General features: G+C 34.0%; 1 protein-coding gene across 2 annotated transcripts in view; it reads left to right on the top strand.

The window, feature by feature from the left end:
* SLC39A10 (solute carrier family 39 member 10) overlaps positions 1–19140 on the top strand; it is a 36545-nt gene that overhangs the window by 7945 nt on the left and 9460 nt on the right. For both annotated transcript variants that reach the window (XM_081142083.1, XM_081142084.1), the window contains exons 2-7: positions 3673–4697; positions 6588–6795; positions 9974–10143; positions 11895–12083; positions 16203–16323; positions 17811–18179. In XM_081142083.1, the coding sequence (XP_080998209.1) occupies positions 3684–4697; positions 6588–6795; positions 9974–10143; positions 11895–12083; positions 16203–16323; positions 17811–18179 (2071 nt within the window). In that variant the 5' untranslated portion in view covers positions 3673–3683. The remainder of the gene's footprint in view (positions 1–3672; positions 4698–6587; positions 6796–9973; positions 10144–11894; positions 12084–16202; positions 16324–17810; positions 18180–19140) is intronic.

Here is a 19140-nt window from a genome sequence, read left to right as displayed (position 1 = left end):
TAAGTTAGTCAAACTTTTTCTTTAAGGCTTGCGCTTTCTATTTATCTAAAAAATATTTTCCCATCCTAAAGTCATAATCTCCTGTATTTTCTTCTAGAATTTCTTAAGAATTTTGCTTTTCACATTTAGACCTTTAATCATCTTATTGACTTGTGTATGGTGTGAGGAAGAACCATTTTTTCACAATTAATATTTTTTTCTCTTTCTGAATTCTGCTCTGTTCCTCTGGTCTATTTGTCTGTCCCTGTGCCAGTTTTATGGTGTTTTAATTCGTGAAACTTCATAAAAATAGGTCTTTATCACCTTGTTAATCTTCTGAATTATCTTGGTTGCCCTTGGGTGTTTTGCTCTTCCATATTAAATATCGAACAAGTTTGTGCAATTTTCACTGAAAACAAACAGGTATCAGAGTTTTGATTGACGCTAAATTAAATTTGTATATATAGTTGCGAAGACTTTGTATATTTTATGCTATTTATCTCATCCATGTAGGTGGTAACTTCAGTTTTTGCAGTTATTTACTGTCCTTAAATAATGTCTTATTAATTTCTCCTTTTAATGGTCTTGTTCTTTTTCTTTCTAGAAGCCTTATAATTTTTGTTTATAATTACATTTTCTAATTTTTGTACTGGAAGATTTTGGTTTTTAAAAGCTTTTGTTTGTTTAAGTGTATCTTTATTGATTTCAGAGAGAGGAAGGGAGAGGGAGCGAGAGAGATAGAAACATCAATGATGAGAGTTGTAATGATTGGTTGCCTCCTGCATGCCCCCAACTGGAGATCAAGCCCACAACCCGGGCATGTGCCCTGACTGGGAATTGAACCTAGATCTCCTTGATCCTAGATCAATGCTCAGCCACTGAACCACACCTGGCCAGGCTTTAAAAAACTTTTTATTGAAATATATTATGTATACAGAAAAGTACACAGAGTATAAGTGCAATGAATTATCACAAAGTAATTCCATTGCTCAAGGCAAGAAAGAGAACACTATCATACTTTTTAAAAAATATGTTTTTATTGATTTTAGGGAGAGGAAGGGAGAGAGAGAAAAAAAGAGAAGCATTGATGGGAGAAACATCACCAGCCATTCGCCCACAACCTGGGCATGTGCCCTGACCAGGAATTGAACCTACTACCTATTTGTGCATGGGTCAACGCTCAACCACTAGGCCACACGGGCTAGATAACACTACCATACTTTATAATCACTTGATTACCCCTTACCTTTCTTTTAAAAAGTGATCATTATCTTGGTTTAGTTTTATTAAATTTTGACTTTATATGAATAGAAATATACAGTATGGTTTCTTCAGTGTTTGTTATTTTTTGCTCAATCTAATATTTGTAAAATTCATTTATGTTAATGCGTGAAGCTATAATTTCATTTTTATTCCTGTGTAGTATTCCATTGTAAGATTATTTTATTTATTCATTCTACTATTGATGAACATTTGACCTTTTTTCTGTTTTGAACTATAATGAATAATGATTGTGTGAACTTTCATGTTCATATCTATTGGTGACCTTGTACATGCATTTCTGTTGATCATATACCCAGGAGTAGAATTACTGTGTGAGTGGATATGCTTATGTTCAGTTTCTGTCAGCTTTTGCCATTTTTCCAAAAGATACCAATCTAAATCCCACCAGCAGTGTAGGCAAGTTCCAGTAGACTATATGTTCTTGCTTACTTCTTTTATATTCTATTCATTCTGCTGGGTATACAGTGGTATCTAATTGTGATTTTATTTTACATTTCTCTGATGACTACTGAGGTTGAGAATCTTCATAGGCTTCTTAGTAATTTAGCTATTCTCTTGTGAAGTTCATGTTCACATTTCCTGCCCATTTTTCCACCAAGTTGTCTCATAATCTTCAGTTGGTTTGTGGAAATTCCTTATGTATTCTTGACTAGTAACATTATGATAATCTCCTAATTTATGGCTTACCTTTTTAGTCTCTTAATGAAATTCTTTGGTGAATAGAAATTTCTTAATTTTAATGAAGTATACTTAATCAGTCTTTTCCTTTACAATGCTTTTATGTCCCTATCTTGAAGGTCTTGAAGCTAGTGTCCCAAATACATCTAGATCTGCTCTTTATAGTATAGTAGCCAGTAGTAGCCCCATGTGGATATTGAGCACTTGAAATGTGGCTAGTCTCAATAAGATGTTCTGTAAATGTAAAATACATGATTTCAAAGACATAGTATTAAAAAAGGATCTAAAAATCTCATTAAGAATTATATTGATTACATATTAAAATGATAATATTTTGGATATAGTGGGTTAAATAAAATAAAGCATGAAAATTACTTTCACCAGTTTATTGTAGAAAACTTTAAATTATATAATTGATGCACATTATATTTCTATATTCTACAAGCATGCTGTCCAATAGAACTTTCTGAGATAACGGGCATGTTCTATGTCTACACTGTCCAATATGGTAGCCATGATTTTATGTGGTTATCGAGCATTTAAAATGCAGCTTAGGGTGACTGAGAAGCTGAATTTTTAATTTAATTGTAGTTAGTTTAAATTTAAATAGCCACATGTGGCTAGTGGTTGCCATATTGGACAGCACAGTTCTGGACATTTTATTGCTTTAACATTTATTGTTTTAGATTTAGGTTTAAAATCCATCTGTAATTGATTTTTATAGTAGGAGGATAGGGATCATTCTATTTTTTTCTTGTGTATGGAAATCTAGTTCACCAACCACCAAGGAAAAGAGAATCCTTTCTGATTTTTACACTCTCTGTTTTGTTTCTTTGGTATGTTTATTTGTTTTCACACCAAACACCACTCTATTTTTAGTAATTGGTTGAGTATGTGCTCCCATCTAGTTCTTCAAAAGTGTCTTGGCTGTACTTGGCCTTTTCTTTTTCCATCTAAATATTAAAATACCTTAAATTCTCACAAGATTGCTTCTAGAATTTTGATTGGGATTACATTGGATCTGTATCTCATCCAATCATAAGCATGATATAGTCATCCATTTATTTAGGTCTTTCATTTCTCTCAATAATGTGTTCCTTTTTTTATGTAAAGTCTTACACATCTTTTGTTAGATTTATTCCTAGCAATTTGCTATTGTAAATAATACTATTTTCTAATTTTATTTTCTAATTATTGCTGGTATATAGAAATACAGTTGATTTTATTATGTTATTGTCTTATATCCAACAACTTGACTAAATTAGCTTATTAATTCTTAGAGATTTTTTTGGATTTTCTACATACCCAGTCCTGTCATTCGTGAATAATGACTTTCATTTCTTTATGACTCTTACACATTTTATCATCTTATTTCATCTTTCCTTATTGCAATTACCAGAGGGACCAGCACACTATTTTGTAAAGGACCAGGTAGGAAGGAATCCAATAATTCCTGTATAAATGTATAGACTCTTAAGTGTTGTGCTAAAAGGAAGTTAGAATAGCCTGGTAGATGAGCCTTGAGCAGTTTGTATTAATTCAAAGGGCTGTACACTCTTTTGATAAAAGGGGCCATTTTTACAGCGAATTGGAAGAGGAAAGAATTACTCATAGCCATGACAGATGGGGTAAAACATTTGCCTGGTAGATTGGCAACTGCTGAAAAGTTTATGATTATTTTGAGTGTGACTAAGTGAACTAATGCTTGCCTCTCTTTTTAAATCCCTTTAGGAAAAATAGAAATGAAGGTACATATGCACACAAAATTTTGCCTCATTTGTTTGCTGACATTTATTTTTCATCATTGCAACCACTGCCATGAAAAACATGACCATGGTCCTGAAGAGCATCACAGACACCATCATGGAATGACAGACTCGGAGTCAAGCAAATTTTCAGTTCCGGATGCTGAAAATGAAAAAAAATATTACATTGAAAAACTTTTTGAGCGTTACGGTGAAAATGGAAGATTATCCTTTTTTGGTCTGGAGAAACTTTTAACAAACTTGGGCCTCGGAGAAATAAAAGTAGTTGAGATTAATCATGAGGATCTTGGCCACGATCATGTTTCTCACTTAGATATTTTGGCAGTTCAAGAGGGAAAGCATTTTCACTCTCATAACCACCAGCATTCCCATAAGCATTTGAATTCAGAAAATCAAACTGTGACCAGTGTATCAACAAAAAGATACCATAAGTGTGATCCAGAGAAAGAGACAATTGAAGTGTCTGTCAAACCTGATGATAAACATATGCGTGATCGTAATCATCGCTTATGTCATCACCATTGTTTGCGTCATCACCTCGATCATAACACTACTCGCCATTTTTCTAATGATTCCATTACTCACAGCGAGCGTGGGGAGACTAGCCATGAACCTTCAACAGAGACCAATAAAACACAGGAACAATCTGAAAGTAAGCCGCCAAAAGGAAAGAGGAAGAGAAAAGGGAAGAAGAGTGATGAAAATTCTGAGGTTATTACACCAGGTTTTCCCCCTAACCATGATCAGGTTGAACAATATGAGCATAATCGGGTCCATAAACCTGATCGTGTACATAACCCAGGTCATTCTCATGTACATCTTCCAGAACATAATGGTCATGATCCTGGTCATGGACACCAAGATCCTGATCCTGATAATGAAGGTGAACTTCGACATACTAGAAAGCGAGAAGCACCACATGTTAAAAAAAGTGCAATTTATTCAGCTGCTAGTCACAAAGATCATAATGAAGATGACCGTCAACATGAGGTAAGTATAAAAAGATGGCTGTTCCATAATTCTTAGGTAATCATGGAGCATTTTAGGTAAAAAGTAATGGAGGAATAGACAACCATATTAAAACGTATTTCTAAGTAATGTAAAATAAACATGTTAAGGAATTAAAATCAGATTAAAGTTTTTATCTGGATTTTTACTTGCATTGCTTGTTCTCAGATTTGGTACTTAAAATCTAAATGTTTGAAGGTTGTTAGAAAATATAACCCTTATATACATTCTTTATTTTACTATCTTGCTTATGACTTTTTTTTTTTAAATCCCCAAGTTAGCTTTCATGTTGTTACTATTAGCTGGTTTCCAGATATTTGAGAATTGAAGGCTTTTTTGTTCTATCTTTCCTCTTGGGAGGTGACTAGACAGTTTCTTTTTTGTAACTATTAACTTATTGAATTAATTATGGAATGGGTCCTAGTCACTGATATAGCTCCAAATTGGGTATTTTGCACATGTCATAGGTTTGTTTTCTCAATATGTCATTTTATGGTAAGGCCTACTTGCTCATGATATAGTCTTTTCTCATGCCTCTGACAGTTTTAGGGTGAATGCAAAAAGATAAAATAATAGGAAATTCCAGTAGTAATAGGATAGTTGTGTTTTTTCTTCTAAATTTTCATGATTTTTTTCAATACTTTCACATTGATTTCTTAGTTTTTTAAAAAACTATATTCACCTTAATCACATTTATTTTTGTTTTATTAAAGGTATATTAACAACTTTTTATGCTAATTTTTATCTTAATTTTAGAAAAAATTGTTGAATTTGTTGTTCATATGTATAAAAAGCGGTACCATCTAATATGGAGTATGACTTTGTTGTTTATGTCTCTATAATTTAAGTACGTTTTTCAACGAAGTAAATATCTTTGTGTTTCTTCCCTGGAGAAATCACCAGATATTTGGTTTTTAGCAGTTATAAACACTATTTGCTATTTGGTGTACTTTTAAAGAATTATATTCATTTATTACTATGGATGATATCCTAGAATCTTTTGTGGTTAATAAAATTTGACATCATTAATGTTTACTTTTTGTATAAAACTTACAGGGTCAGCATCATCAAACCTGATGCATATTGGGAATTTTCTCAGGATTTATGGAAATATTGCATGTATTGGATAGAGTAGTACCTTATGTTAAAACCTGAGAAGAATCCTTTTTTTGTTTGTATGTATGTTTTGTTTTTGTTTTTTGTACATAGGTAAAATCATATAATAAGCTAGCAAGTCAGTAAACAAACATGCTACCTAAGTGAATATGTATGAAAAAGAGGCAGTACCATCTTTTTTGCCTTAATTTTAGATATTTGTTTTATATGGGTTCAAATTTGTTTGTGTTTCCTGCTTTGTTTTATTTTGCACTTAAAGTACTGGTGGATGAAGCTGCCTTTTTTCATCTTCCAGTATTAGCATTGGGCTAGAATTCCCTTAGGCAGTGAAAAAGTCTGTATTATACTATAATATAAAGTTATTAAAGTATTTTTAGTTTATTTAACACTGTTTTACAAGTAAGAATCTTGAGTAATTAATAAATACACTTTAACTAGAGAAGTGACATTTTTTCCTCCTACCCCCTTAAGAATATTGGGAACAGAGTTGGGAATCCTTTCTTATCAATGTCAAAAGATCATTATCTTTCACGTGTTAGAATGGAAAAATGGTTAAAATCCATAAAAAGTCTTGGGTAATAAGTTGAATGTATCCCTATCATAAATTCCTATCCAAAAGCTTTATTTCTAATAGATACCTGTGTATTACAAACTATTTTCAAATAATAATTCGAATATTTTCTTTATACAGTCAATTTTTTGGCATAATCTTTTTAAAATACTCTTACTTAATTTGTTTTATCAATTTCCTTGCAGTGTTTGAACGTCACTCAGTTGTTAAAATACTATGGTCATGGTGCCAACTCTCCAATCTCAGCTGATCTATTTACATACCTTTGCCCTGCATTGTTATACCAGATTGACAGCAGACTTTGTATTGAACATTTTGACAAACTTTTAGTTGAAGATTTAAATAAAGATAAAAATATGGTTCCTGAAGATAAGGCAAATATAGGGGCATCAGGTAAGAAAGATTTAAGTTTTTGATCCTCAAAATAGTTTGTATTCTATTTTTTTATGTAATTGAATTAGAAAGTAATTCCAATTCTCAATATATTTTAATATGTGTGTTTAAAACAGATTGGGGGAAAACAGGAGGCAGAGTACAGTTTAATTATTTCTTCTGGCACCAGCAGGACAGTTTTGCTAGAGAACTAGATTAAAAAGGATTTACAAGTTTGTGATAAATGGATCTTTCTTGATGGAATAACGGGCCCCTAATTAAAGTTATTTGGTGTTCTGGTTTTTTAACATTTAGCAGAGTTGAGGGCCTCTGGTGAAAAGCTGATTATTGTTTTTAAGGAAGTACAGAGGAAAGCCAGTGGGGACCTAGAAGGTATTTATGCTAAATGAAATAAGCCAGTCAGAGGAAGATAAATACCATGTGATTTCATGTATGGTGATTACCAGAAGGAAAGGAGGGCGGGGTCAGGTAGAAGAGGGTAAGAGGGGTGGGAATAGAATTTGGTGACAGGAGATTAGACTTTGGGTGGTGAACACACAGTATAGTATACAGATGTTGTATTAAAGAATTGTATACTTGAAACCTATATAATTTTAGTAACCAATGTAACCCCACTAAATTCAATAAAAATTCTTTTAAAAGATAAAAAGAAGCCTATAATTCTACTATGTTCTTAACCTATGCTGTGCTCAACTGCTTCTTGCTAAAAAGGTTCTTAAGTATGTTTTGCTAGAATGTGACAGGGAGATAAAAAGAGTTATATTTAGTTATACTTAGTAGTGTTTTAACAGATAATGCAGACATAGACAGGAAAGTGGTATAGAGGTAAATATTGGTACAAGTAAGTGTTGCTATAAGTATAGATTAGTAAGCAAAAATACAAGAATAGTCTTCTAGGTAGACAGGTTGAGTTCAGTCTGGTATGATTAGAAAAGGGAAAGAAAGAGGCCACACTCCAGATTTGAATGTTGGTCTTTAGATAGATAAAATATGTCCTCTCTGTTGGTTTCCTGTTCACTGATTTTTGTAGATGAATCTTTCTCAAGTGCTTCTAAATTTTCATTATGGCAGGAGAGAAGGGGAAGCTAGACCTGAGATTATTTAACTTAATTAAAAATAAAAGTCATTTGTTCTTTACAGGGAAAACAGAAATTGATGAGATTATCATATCTAGAGTAAAGATAGCCTTTTTTATGTTTAAGGCTTCAAAAAATTCTAATTTTTGGCTTCCACATCAACTGTAGATTATTACTTAGTTTTCTATGTTGTAATATTGGAATAATCTATATGTTATAATAAGCTGTTGACAGATGCTTGACTATGGTAATATTGAAAATTACAGTTTATTCAATCTGAAAAGCCTTAGAGGAAATTGTACTTGTTTTGAAGACAAATACATTACTATAGTGGATATCGATTAATTGTTTGCAGGTGGTTGTTAGCATTGTCAGAAATGAAGATTGAATTAATTATGTCCTAATAGATGTTAATAATTGTTAGAGAGAAAGTCCTGCTAAAAATTATTTTTAATGACTGCTGCACCATTAAGAAAGGTTAACTTGTTCTATATAAATCTCCCGTAGTGACACAGCTACTACCTCATTAACTGTTCAAAGAGTGCTGTAAACCAAATATGCTATGTACTGTGTATGGTAGAAATCGTTTGTTTCACAAGACTGGCTCATTTAGTCATAGAGTTGACCCTAGTTTAATTGCCAGGGGGGGTTGTGAATAGGTCGCTAAGCATTTTCTGCCAATTAAAATGCTGAAACAGTGTAGAAAACTGCCATCTTGCACATGCTTTGAACCAAGTTAATTAGAAAGTTTCCACAGATGAGCGCTTCTTTTTAAAAGAATGCATTTTCTCTCTAGATAATGAGAAAGGGAGTTGGTGGATAACTAAGCTTGAAGACCTTTAATGTTTTAAGAATGTAATTTGTAGAATAAGTGAAGCTTGTTTCAGATAGTTAACTTTTTTTTTTAATTGCATTTGGTATCTTGGGTACAAATAAAGAAAACATTTGGTAGTTGTATTTAACACTTTGTATATTCTTAGTTTGGTATAACTTTTACAAAAGATGCCTTTTTTATGTGTGTTTTTAGAAATTGATTTAAGAGAGAGAGGAAGGGGGAGGGAGAGAGAGAAAAACATCAATGTGAGAGCTCAACCTCCATTGTCTGCCTCCTGCAGGCTTCCTACTGGAAATCAAGCTGGCAGCGTGGGCATGTGCCCGGACTGGGAATTGAACCAGTGACCTTTCGGTGCATGAGACAATGCTCAACCAACTGAGCCACATCGGCCAGGGCAAATGATACCTTTTATTATTTTGGGGGTTTTCTGGTTTTTGTTTGTTTTTGTTTTAAAGCAAGTAAATTGTGATTTAAAAAGCACAGTAATTTGGTTAGAAATCAGAAGAATTTTATTACCTAAATTGTTTTGTTCAACACCTAGGAAATTATGATAGAGCTTATTTAAGCTAAATGCAAATATTATTAATTCTAAAAAGTCAGATTTTTTTTTTAAGTGGTAAATTGTACAGAACGCCAAATTGGAGGAAAAAGAGTTTCAAACTGGGTGTGGAGGAGAGTTGATATCGAGGAAAACAGAACTGAGTTATCCTTGCAAAAATAAGAAATGAAATACAGTACAGCTACCAGTAATAAGACTGTTTTGTATGTCATGTGAATATATTTCTATTTTGGGCTGATAGGTAGTTTTTAAGAAAATTTTAAGTTTTCTTTAAGTTGAAACTTTAAGACTTTGTATTAGAAAGATTTACAAAGGTTACAGTACATTAGATACTTGGTTTCCTTTAATGCTCCCAGGAGAGGTTTATAATTATACTCTTTAAATAAACAATTTTATTGCTGTGGCTCTGCCTTTAGAATTCTTAAAATTTTGTTTACAGTCTAGATAATAAGAGTGAATCACAGCCTTTAGTCATTTTTAAGTCCCTATTTCTGATACGGTGTGCTACTGAAGATACTATTTATAATTTGATCTGAGTTTCTTAATTCCTTTTTTAAGTATTCAAGCTAGTTATATGATTATTTATTTTGTTTTGTTTTTAAGCATAGCAGTGCCAAAATATAAAACTTCTTAAAAAGTATAGTCTAGGTAAGATAATCTGTTGTCCATGATTCATACTAATATTGACTATTAATTTTTTTCCTACAGCATGGATTTGTGGTATAATTTCTGTCACTGTCATTAGCCTGCTTTCCTTGCTAGGCGTGATCTTGGTTCCCATCATTAACCAAGGATGCTTCAAATTCCTTCTCACATTCCTTGTTGCTCTAGCTGTAGGAACAATGAGTGGAGATGCCCTTCTTCATCTACTGCCCCATGTAAGAAATCCTTTTAAACTTTAAACAAATTAAAAATGAAAATATTTAAGCTAAAAGGGTCTTTCATTAACAAGCTGTAGTAAAAAAATTTAGTATTTGCACTATTTTATTTGCTTAATAGGATAAAGTATTTTTTTTTTCATTTGAACAGTTTTAATAGCAATATTTTTGAAATAAATTAAATCATTAGGTTCTAAAATAGCAAAAAACCTGGTAATGTTGGTTTTATATTCACCTGTCACAATGTATACATATCAAATCAACACGATGTACACTTTAAACATCTTACAATTTTATAGGCCAATTATACCTCAGTAAAGCTAATTTAAAAAGCAACAACTTGCTCTGTTGGCAGTTCTGAAAGTAAATACTTAAAAATCAGAGAGTGAGTTTTTATCTGTATGGTATTTCAAGAAAAGCCTTTAGAAGAAATATATAAGGGATCTTGTAATGATCATGTATATAGCCAGTGTGCCATACATAGGCACCTTTACTTGAGCAAGAATAGGCAGACCTACTCAGTTAGCTATTACAGGCATATAGCCCTTTACTTACCGGGCCATTTATCTTTTCACCTGGCATACCTCTTGTTTTCTAACATTTGGGTACACTTCTAATGGTATGGTCATAAGCCCACACTCACAGTGCCTTGATTATACCTTTTAAAATCTGTTGCCACATAAGAGTATTTGATCTAGTATTATTGTTTTTATGTCACATTATGAAAATAGTGGGGCTTTTTCATTCCAAATGTAAAATTACAGGTTTGAGGATTTTTTTTTTTATTCTCACCACCTCCCTTCTGGAGTATTTGGAACACAGAGTTATATTTGTGTGTTGTGTATACCTCTTCTCTTCTTCTGCACTGTTGGTTGAGAATGTATGACACTGTCTTTTTAAAAAATTAATCTTAAAATTTAATATGTTTTTAAAGCTTATTTATTATGTTATTTACTTATTTTCCCCTTTATTTCCACCAGCAACAGTCTGTTTCAGAACTGACCCTAATAAGAACAGTTGAACTGAGAACAAGTGTAACTGCTGTTTCACTTTTTTTTCTTAAGAAATGTTAATGAAATAAAGTTAATAGCTTTTTGAAGGTCTTTACCTCCTTTGAGAGGTTTAGAAACCTCTTCTGTTGACTGAGAGCATATGGGGAAAGAATACAAATGTTATAAGCAAGGAAAATACTTAAAAATAGTTCTCTAATGTTTAAAGTTCTCTAAGATAAATATTGTGAAACTTTTACATTTCACAATTAAAAATAACCACTTTCACACATTTCTTTTTGCTAAAGTTTTAAAATATAGAAAATTAGCACACTTTCCAGTATATACTTCTGTATAATCAGTTTAAGAAAAAGTGAGATTACAGGGAGTCACAAGTGATCACCTGCTGGTAAATTAGTTTGTTTTACTTTTGCTAAATATTGGGCATTTATCTGGGTCATGTTGACTTAAATTTACAAAGGACACATCACTCCCTATTATCTTACTGCTGATTTCATTCTCTCACTATAGTATGTATCGTAACCCCTATCAGCATTTGAGTTTGTGGTCTTTGTTTTAGAGTTACTGTGAAATGTACTTTCCCGGCCACTGAGTATAGCAAAATTAAATGGAAGACTACTTATATTTAAGTGAGATAATATTTAGGGAGCACTTTAAAAATTAAAAAGTATATTTTTCTGTGTCCTCTAGGATATTATAATCTCAGAATTTAAAATAGCTTTTTCTTATTCTTAATAACAGTCTCAGGGTGGGCATGATCACAGTCATGAACATGCACATGGGCATGGACATTCTCATGGACACGAATCTAAGAAGTTTTTGGAAGAATATGATGCTGTACTGAAAGGACTTGTTGCTCTAGGAGGCATTTACTTGTTATTTATCATTGAACACTGTCTTAGAATGTTTAAGCACTACAAACAGCAAAGAGTAAGTACTTTTAGTTTTTATTTCATTTCCTGGGATGTAAAACTCAAAGACCATCATTTTCTGGCTATATGCTTAATTATGGTATTGGTGTGTATTAAATCTCTATCTTTTAATAGATTATCTTTGCAGTAATAAATGGCTTTGATCCTGGCCATTTTTGGTCATTACGTTTATTTTGGCATTTATAATCAAGAGACAGCAGTCTCAGCCTCAGATAATTTGTCACATTTTATTTAATTGACTTAAACAGGATGGAAAAGCTATTGGTCAACTTATGCTTATAAAAATGTAAAAATAAATAAATAGAAGTAAGTTTCATCGATCTTCTTAGGTAATATTTTTAACCATAAGTGGCTTTTAATGTCATATATTTTAATGAAGATGTTTTCAGACAACATATTTCTTTATCAGAAAAGCCTTGCCAATAATGGTAGAAGTACTAGAGTAATAAGAATTTAGATTCTGGGGCTTCGTAGGAAGAAACTATGATGAAATGAAGGGAATGGTGATGCTTCTCAAGAGTGAGAAACCACTTGGGAGATGACGCTTGGACTGTTGATCAAATACCCTGCTTGTTATGTACTGTCTGTGTTTCATATCACACTTATGAGAATAACAATCTAAAAGAATTTTCCCCAGGAAGGTAAGTTCAGAATTACTGCCGTTCACCACCATCACACCCCTCCCTATTCACGTTAATTTACGTGCGTATCTAAAGCTCTATCTTGAATATATCTCACTAACATGTTTGTGATACTAATGCTTACTATTTTCAGTATATGCTCTTTAAGTCAGTAAATCTAGAGAACATTTTTAGGAAGCTTTCCACAAAAAAGGGTTAAAAAAATTCTTATATTTTGTTAGTTAACTACAGATATTTAAAAAAGAAAATCTTTTCTTTTTCCTTAAGAACATTGGATAGTCATGATCATCATATATACAGTCCACACTTATGATACAACTTTTATACTATTTTTATGTATATATTTTCTGGTGTATGTATGTGTTTTGTATCTATCTCCTTGAGACAAAATAAATCATAATAGAGATCTGAACTGGAAATTCAGGGGGTGATTCTAGTTCTTGCTCAGCCACAAACTAGCTGTGAAACTATGATTCATTCCTCATGATTTCCAGTTGCTGTCTAAGTCAATGGAAAATAAACCCTACTTCTCATTTTTATATCATATTTCAAGTAGTGTATTTAATTTGAATTGCCATATTTTAGTCAGGACACCATCATATTTAGTTCCCCCTAAAGGAGGGGTGATCAAGATGGTGTGACAGGGAAGAATTATCTGAGGAATGGTGAAAGGAACTGGGAAGGATCAACTTACAGATTGGTTTTTGAAGGGTTGTAGAAAGTCATGTGGGTGGGTGAAGAATAGAATGTGGGGGAGGGATGCCAAGGTAAGAGTGGCTGGATCGAAGTGAGTCAGCGAAGATGACCGCCAAATCATTTAGAAGAGAGGTGATGTGGGCTTGAACTAGTCATGGCATAAGGAATGGGGAAGAGGAGGTGATTAAGAGAATTGTTCAAATGAAAGAATTTAGAGTCCATCTCTGTGAGCACCTAATTTAGAACACAGTTACGTACTGCAAACTATATAAAGGAGTTTTAGAATTACTGTGAAGCCCTAATTTTCTTCAGTTGTATATATCTACTAACATTGAAGCAGCAGATATTAAGTATTTAATATGTATAAATTATTAGGGACTGTATACTTTACAGAGAAGTGCAAAATAAACAGATTTTCCTTTTCTATAATTTAATCTTGATCTCATTTTGAACCTAAATTTACTGGCAAAATTAAACACATTTATTTTTGTAAATTAAACTAATGTAGGAGAACTGAGTCCCAAAAATATGGCAGCTTTTTTGTAAATTTGAAATTGTGGGAAATAAAAAACTGAAGGGAATATTTTGGCAGAGGGGTATTGCAAATCTAATAATAAGGAATTTTTCAAGTATATCAAAGAAAGGAATCTAGGCAGATAAGTCAGTGAATGTCCTTTATGATAAATAGAACAACAGGTAATCTAAGATGAAAGTACTGTAGAGGCATTTTTTTGAAGATTAGTGATACTTGAATAGAGCAGACATTTGATCGTCTGATAGAAAAGTGAACTATTGGAAGGAAGCTTTCAGAGCGTAAGTTAAATAATACACCAGATGGTGACTGGTTTCAGCAAGGCCGAGGCTTTGAGGATAAGAATTTGGCAAGGTTTTAGGAAAGTGGACAATCAGAACCAAAGCAGTTAAACAAAATCCCAGCTGCTGTTCGCACTTTCTTCTTTTACTGCCTGTGTCCCTCTCATTGACTTTTAGTGTTGTTGGCTCCTCCTTCCTCTTTTCTTCTTCATTAACTGTTGTTTCTTCTCTTTAGGATGTTTCCATATTACTTTCTTTTGAACATTTTTATTTCCCTGGTTTTTCTTATCTATTGCTGTAAAGCAGAACAACCCAAAACTTAATGGCTTATAACAATAGTTTATTATTTCTCTTAATTCTGTCAGGAATTTAGGCAGGATTCAGCTGGGCAGTGTTTTTGCTCCCCTTGTTATCAGCTAGAGTCACTCGTTACTACATTCAAACTCAGCTGGCCTGCACAGGGCAGGGCTGAAGGTCCAAGAACTCTTTACTCTACCTCTCTATGTCTACATCTTGGTACCCCTCCACAGTGCCTCTCGTCAAAGGCTAGGCCGAGCGTCTTCATAGCATAGTGGCTGGCTTCCCTGAGCAAGAGCAAAAGGTACCAGGCCTCCTTCAGACTAGTCCCAGAACTGGCCCAGCATCACTTCCATTGCATTCTGTTGGTGAGGGCAAGTCAAAAAGCCAGCCAAATCCAGGGGAAGGAGAATACACTGTACATTCTTATGGGTGGGGAAGAATGCTCAGACAGGGAGGGAAGAAAAATTGATGGTGGCCATCTCTGAAGACTCAACTAGCCGTAACAGGCTTATTTATGCGTTTGTTAAGACTTAAACATCTGAGACATAGTTTAGAGCCTGTAAGCGAAACCGATGACAAGACATGCTCTGCCAGTCAGTGAGCATCTCCCAGAGAATGTTTTTACTTTCACACTGTTCTAACATACTTGATTATTTGTTCTCTTACATTAACGTAGATTAGAACTTCAGGTTGGAAGAGTTGTTAGTGGCAGTTACATTGATAAAAGAAAAAAGACTATTAAGAGATAAGATAGGAAAATTCAAACCCAAACAGTGAAATACAGTAATTAGAATGTATTAGTAACTGAGGACAGATTAGATGAGAAACAAAACTTGTCTTTATTGCAAAGCTTAGGATCAGTTACTTACAGGTCAGTTTCACGCATCAACTCATTTAATCCTCATAATCTATCATTTTCACTTTACAGATGAATATTCTTATGCTTAATAAATTTAACAAAAGTTTCATAGAAATTAACTGCAAATATGGTGTATTAACTCAGGTTTGACTCTGTTCATTATGTCACAATAGGGAAATGTGAGATTGCGTTAATCACAGAATACAGTTCAAAGGAATAAGCATTAGTTTTTGGACCTTCCAATTCCCACACACTATTAGATAGAGAGATTACATGTATTTCACACATTTCATGTGGGTTGCATACGAAAATATGGTGCCGGGTATCCTATTTTTAACTTTGAGTTAGATGGATTTGAACCTTTTGGTTGAGTATTCAGAAAAAATAAAACCAACCAACAAAGATAGTTGGATTTTTTCATCTGATTAGACTCCCCCCCCCTTTTTTTAAAAAAATATATCTTTATGGATTTCAGAGAGAGGAAAGGAAAGGGGGAGAGAGAGAGAGAGAGAGAGAAACATCAATGATGAGAGAGTCATTGATCGAGCCCGCAACCCCAGCATGTACCTTGACCGGTAATCGAACCCCAATCACCTGGATCCTAGGTCGATGCTCAAATGCTGAGCCACGCCCAGCAGGGCTGATTAGACTCCCTTGATTAATTGCTAAAGTTTTTTTCTCATTTCTCTACTAAATAATTTATGCATAAAGTTACCACCAGTTATCACCATAGCTGTTAATAAGTGAATATTGTTGCTAATTGTGGCTGCAGATTTGATACTAATACCAGATTTTTTTTTCTCCCCAGGGGAAACAGAAATGGTTTATGAAGCAGAGCACAGAAGAATCGAGTATTGGAAGGAAGCTTTCAGATCATAAGTTAAATAATACACCAGATGCTGACTGGCTTCAGCTCAAGCCTCTTGCCGGTAGACAACAGTTCTGACTAAAGAGAAACTTTAAAACATAACAATTGAAATATAGCTTCTAAACTGTATCTGGGTTATTTGAAATTTGTCTTTGTGGCGTCCCTAATTTTAGTTTCTAACTTGAATTTTCTTAATTGTGAGTATATCTTAATTGTGCTGTTGTTAGTTTTTTTTTGTTCATTTCAGCCTTATTTATACTGGAATTAATTTTATTACAGGGCAAAAACATTGTACTTTTAATTATACTACAGGGCGAAAACATTGAACTTTTTTTACTTTACAGAAAACAAAGAATGAAACAAAAAGGCTTTGTAAGTGGTAGATTAGTGTAATTTTTTTCTTCTTTTTTTAAATATATATTGATTTCAGAGGAAGAGAGAGGGAGAGAGAGAGATAGAATCATCAATGATGAGAGAGTCATCGTTGATTGGCTGCCTCTTGCACGCCCCCGACTGGGGATCGAGCCCGAAACCCGGGCATGTGCCCCAACTGGGAATCGAACCAGATCTGGATCCTAGGTCAATGCTCAACCGCTGAGCCACGCCTGGCTGGGCAGTGTAAATTTTATTTCTTGGCAATGTAAGATCTTTGTGCCCTTCACATGTGATTGGTTTCCTATGGAAAAGGGAGAATCAGCCTTTGCACTTAAAGGAGAATGGGGTCTATACTTAAAATCTCTGCTGATCCACCATCTATTCTGTTGCCTGATAGATGTAATAAGGTGGCTTACAATTTTCAGGGAAACATAAAGAAAATTTTAATCTGATATTTCCCCCTTTGTGTTCCCCCTGAGTGTACCAATGATTTCTGCAGAAAAGAAACAGCTTAGACCCTAACTGTAGACTCTGCCCCAAAATACAGTTTGGGAAGTATTAAGATCTTTGTCACACAATAAATAACTTGAAAACTAGGTAAGAGGCCAACCTCAATTAAAAAACAAAACAAATTTTGTCATTTATATGAATTTCTGAACTTTATTCTAGTAATGATCTGAGGAGTATTGTCAGATAGGTGGAGCATTGCAAATTATTAAATTTTGTCTTTTTTTTTCTTACATAGTGAGAGAAGGTTATAGTGGGTAAACTTTAAGGTTTGTTCTTTTTCTGAAAAGTTAGGGGTTCATTTTATTATCTGTAAATGCTACAGTAACTTTTCACCCTTTGATTTTCATAGCTGTTCATGATGTACTCCTTAAGTTCCCCAGTATCATCAGCGTTGCCAAGTTTTCTTCTCACTTTGCCTGCTACTCCTTTCAGTCCCTTCCATCATCTGGTGCACCTTTTGGGACCCTCAGAACCCAAGTTGGTTTTATGTGTGCTCACAAATATTTATTTTATTTGCTTTTATATACTTATTTACTTAGTGACTTTTAAAAGACATTCACTTAAGAAATGTTGAGTACAATGCTATTCTCCCTCTGTTTAAATTAGCAAATATGCATTCATTTACTTGTTGATAAAGCATATTCTTTGCTGTTGTAAATGTAGGAACTGATGACTCAGTTGTTTCTGAAGATCGACTTAATGAAACTGAGCTGACAGATTTAGAAGGCCAACAGGAATCCCCTCCTAAAGCTTACCTATGTGCAGAAGAGGAGAAAATAGTGGACCATGCTCACAGCGATGGATTCCACGCCGCTGACGAGCACGACCTCCACGCTGCTGTGCACAACCACCTCGACGAGAGTAAGACTGCGCTGAGGAAGCATGACCATCAGTGGCACCACAAGCACTCTCATCATTCCCATGGTCCCTGTCATTCCGGGTCAGATCTGAAGGAAACAGGAATAGCTAATATAGCTTGGATGGTAATCATGGGGGACGGCATCCACAACTTCAGCGATGGGCTGGCCATTGGTAAGCTCCCTGGAAACTTGGGTTCTAGTTTGTTGTTCTTTAAGACTTTCTTCTACTATTTCAGTATTAACCTTATGAACTGTAATATATAAGATTAAAATGTGGAGCTTAACAAATATACTATTATATATTACTCCTGTCATTTGGTTTTTCTAAAGGCTATGTTAATATTTTTGATGAGTTTAGTTGGGGGCATAAAGGTATAATTTCAGTGGGTTTTTCTTTGAACGTGTAAACAGATGTTTGTTTTTTTGTTAATCCTCCCCCGAGGATTTTTTTCCATTGGATTTTTTTTTTTTTTAAGAGAGAGTGGGAAGGAGGAGGGGAGGGGGGAGAGAGAGAAATATTGATGTCAGAGGGATACATTGATTAGTTACCTTCCACTCGCACCCTGACTGAGGCTGGGATCCAACCTATAACCCAGGTACGTGCTTGATTGGGAATCAAACCCGAGAGCTTTTGGTGCACAGGCCAACTCTTACCACCGAGCCACACCAGCCAGGGCTTCTTTTTTTGTGTGATTCATTTATTTGTGGGTTTGTAAACATTTAAAAAAATTTTTAATTGAATTTATTGGGGTTATAATATACTTTAATAATTTTATTCAAGACATTACCATATTGAAAAAGCTACCTTAACATTATATTTTCAAATACATTTACACAAGCCTGAATGAGAACAAATTAATTGCAATTTTGGATTTAATAATTTTTTTTACATCTAAAAAGATGAAGAAAAATTTTATAATGTTAAAGAATTTGCCCGGCCGGGTGTGGCCCAGCAGTTGAGCATTGACTCTAGGATCCAGGAGATCACGGTTCAATTCCCAGTCGGGGCACATGCTCCGGTTGAGGGCTCGATCCCCAGTCGGGGGCGTGTAGGAGGCAGCTGATCAATGACGACTCTCTCATCATTGATGTTTCTGTCTCTCTCTTTCTCTCTCCCTCTCTCTTCCTCCCTC

The sequence above is a fragment of the Miniopterus schreibersii genome (genome assembly GCF_964146895.1).
Source record: "Miniopterus schreibersii genome assembly, chromosome: 7".
NCBI lineage: Eukaryota > Metazoa > Chordata > Mammalia > Chiroptera > Miniopteridae > Miniopterus > Miniopterus schreibersii.
This window is presented reverse-complemented; position numbering and strand designations above follow the sequence as displayed.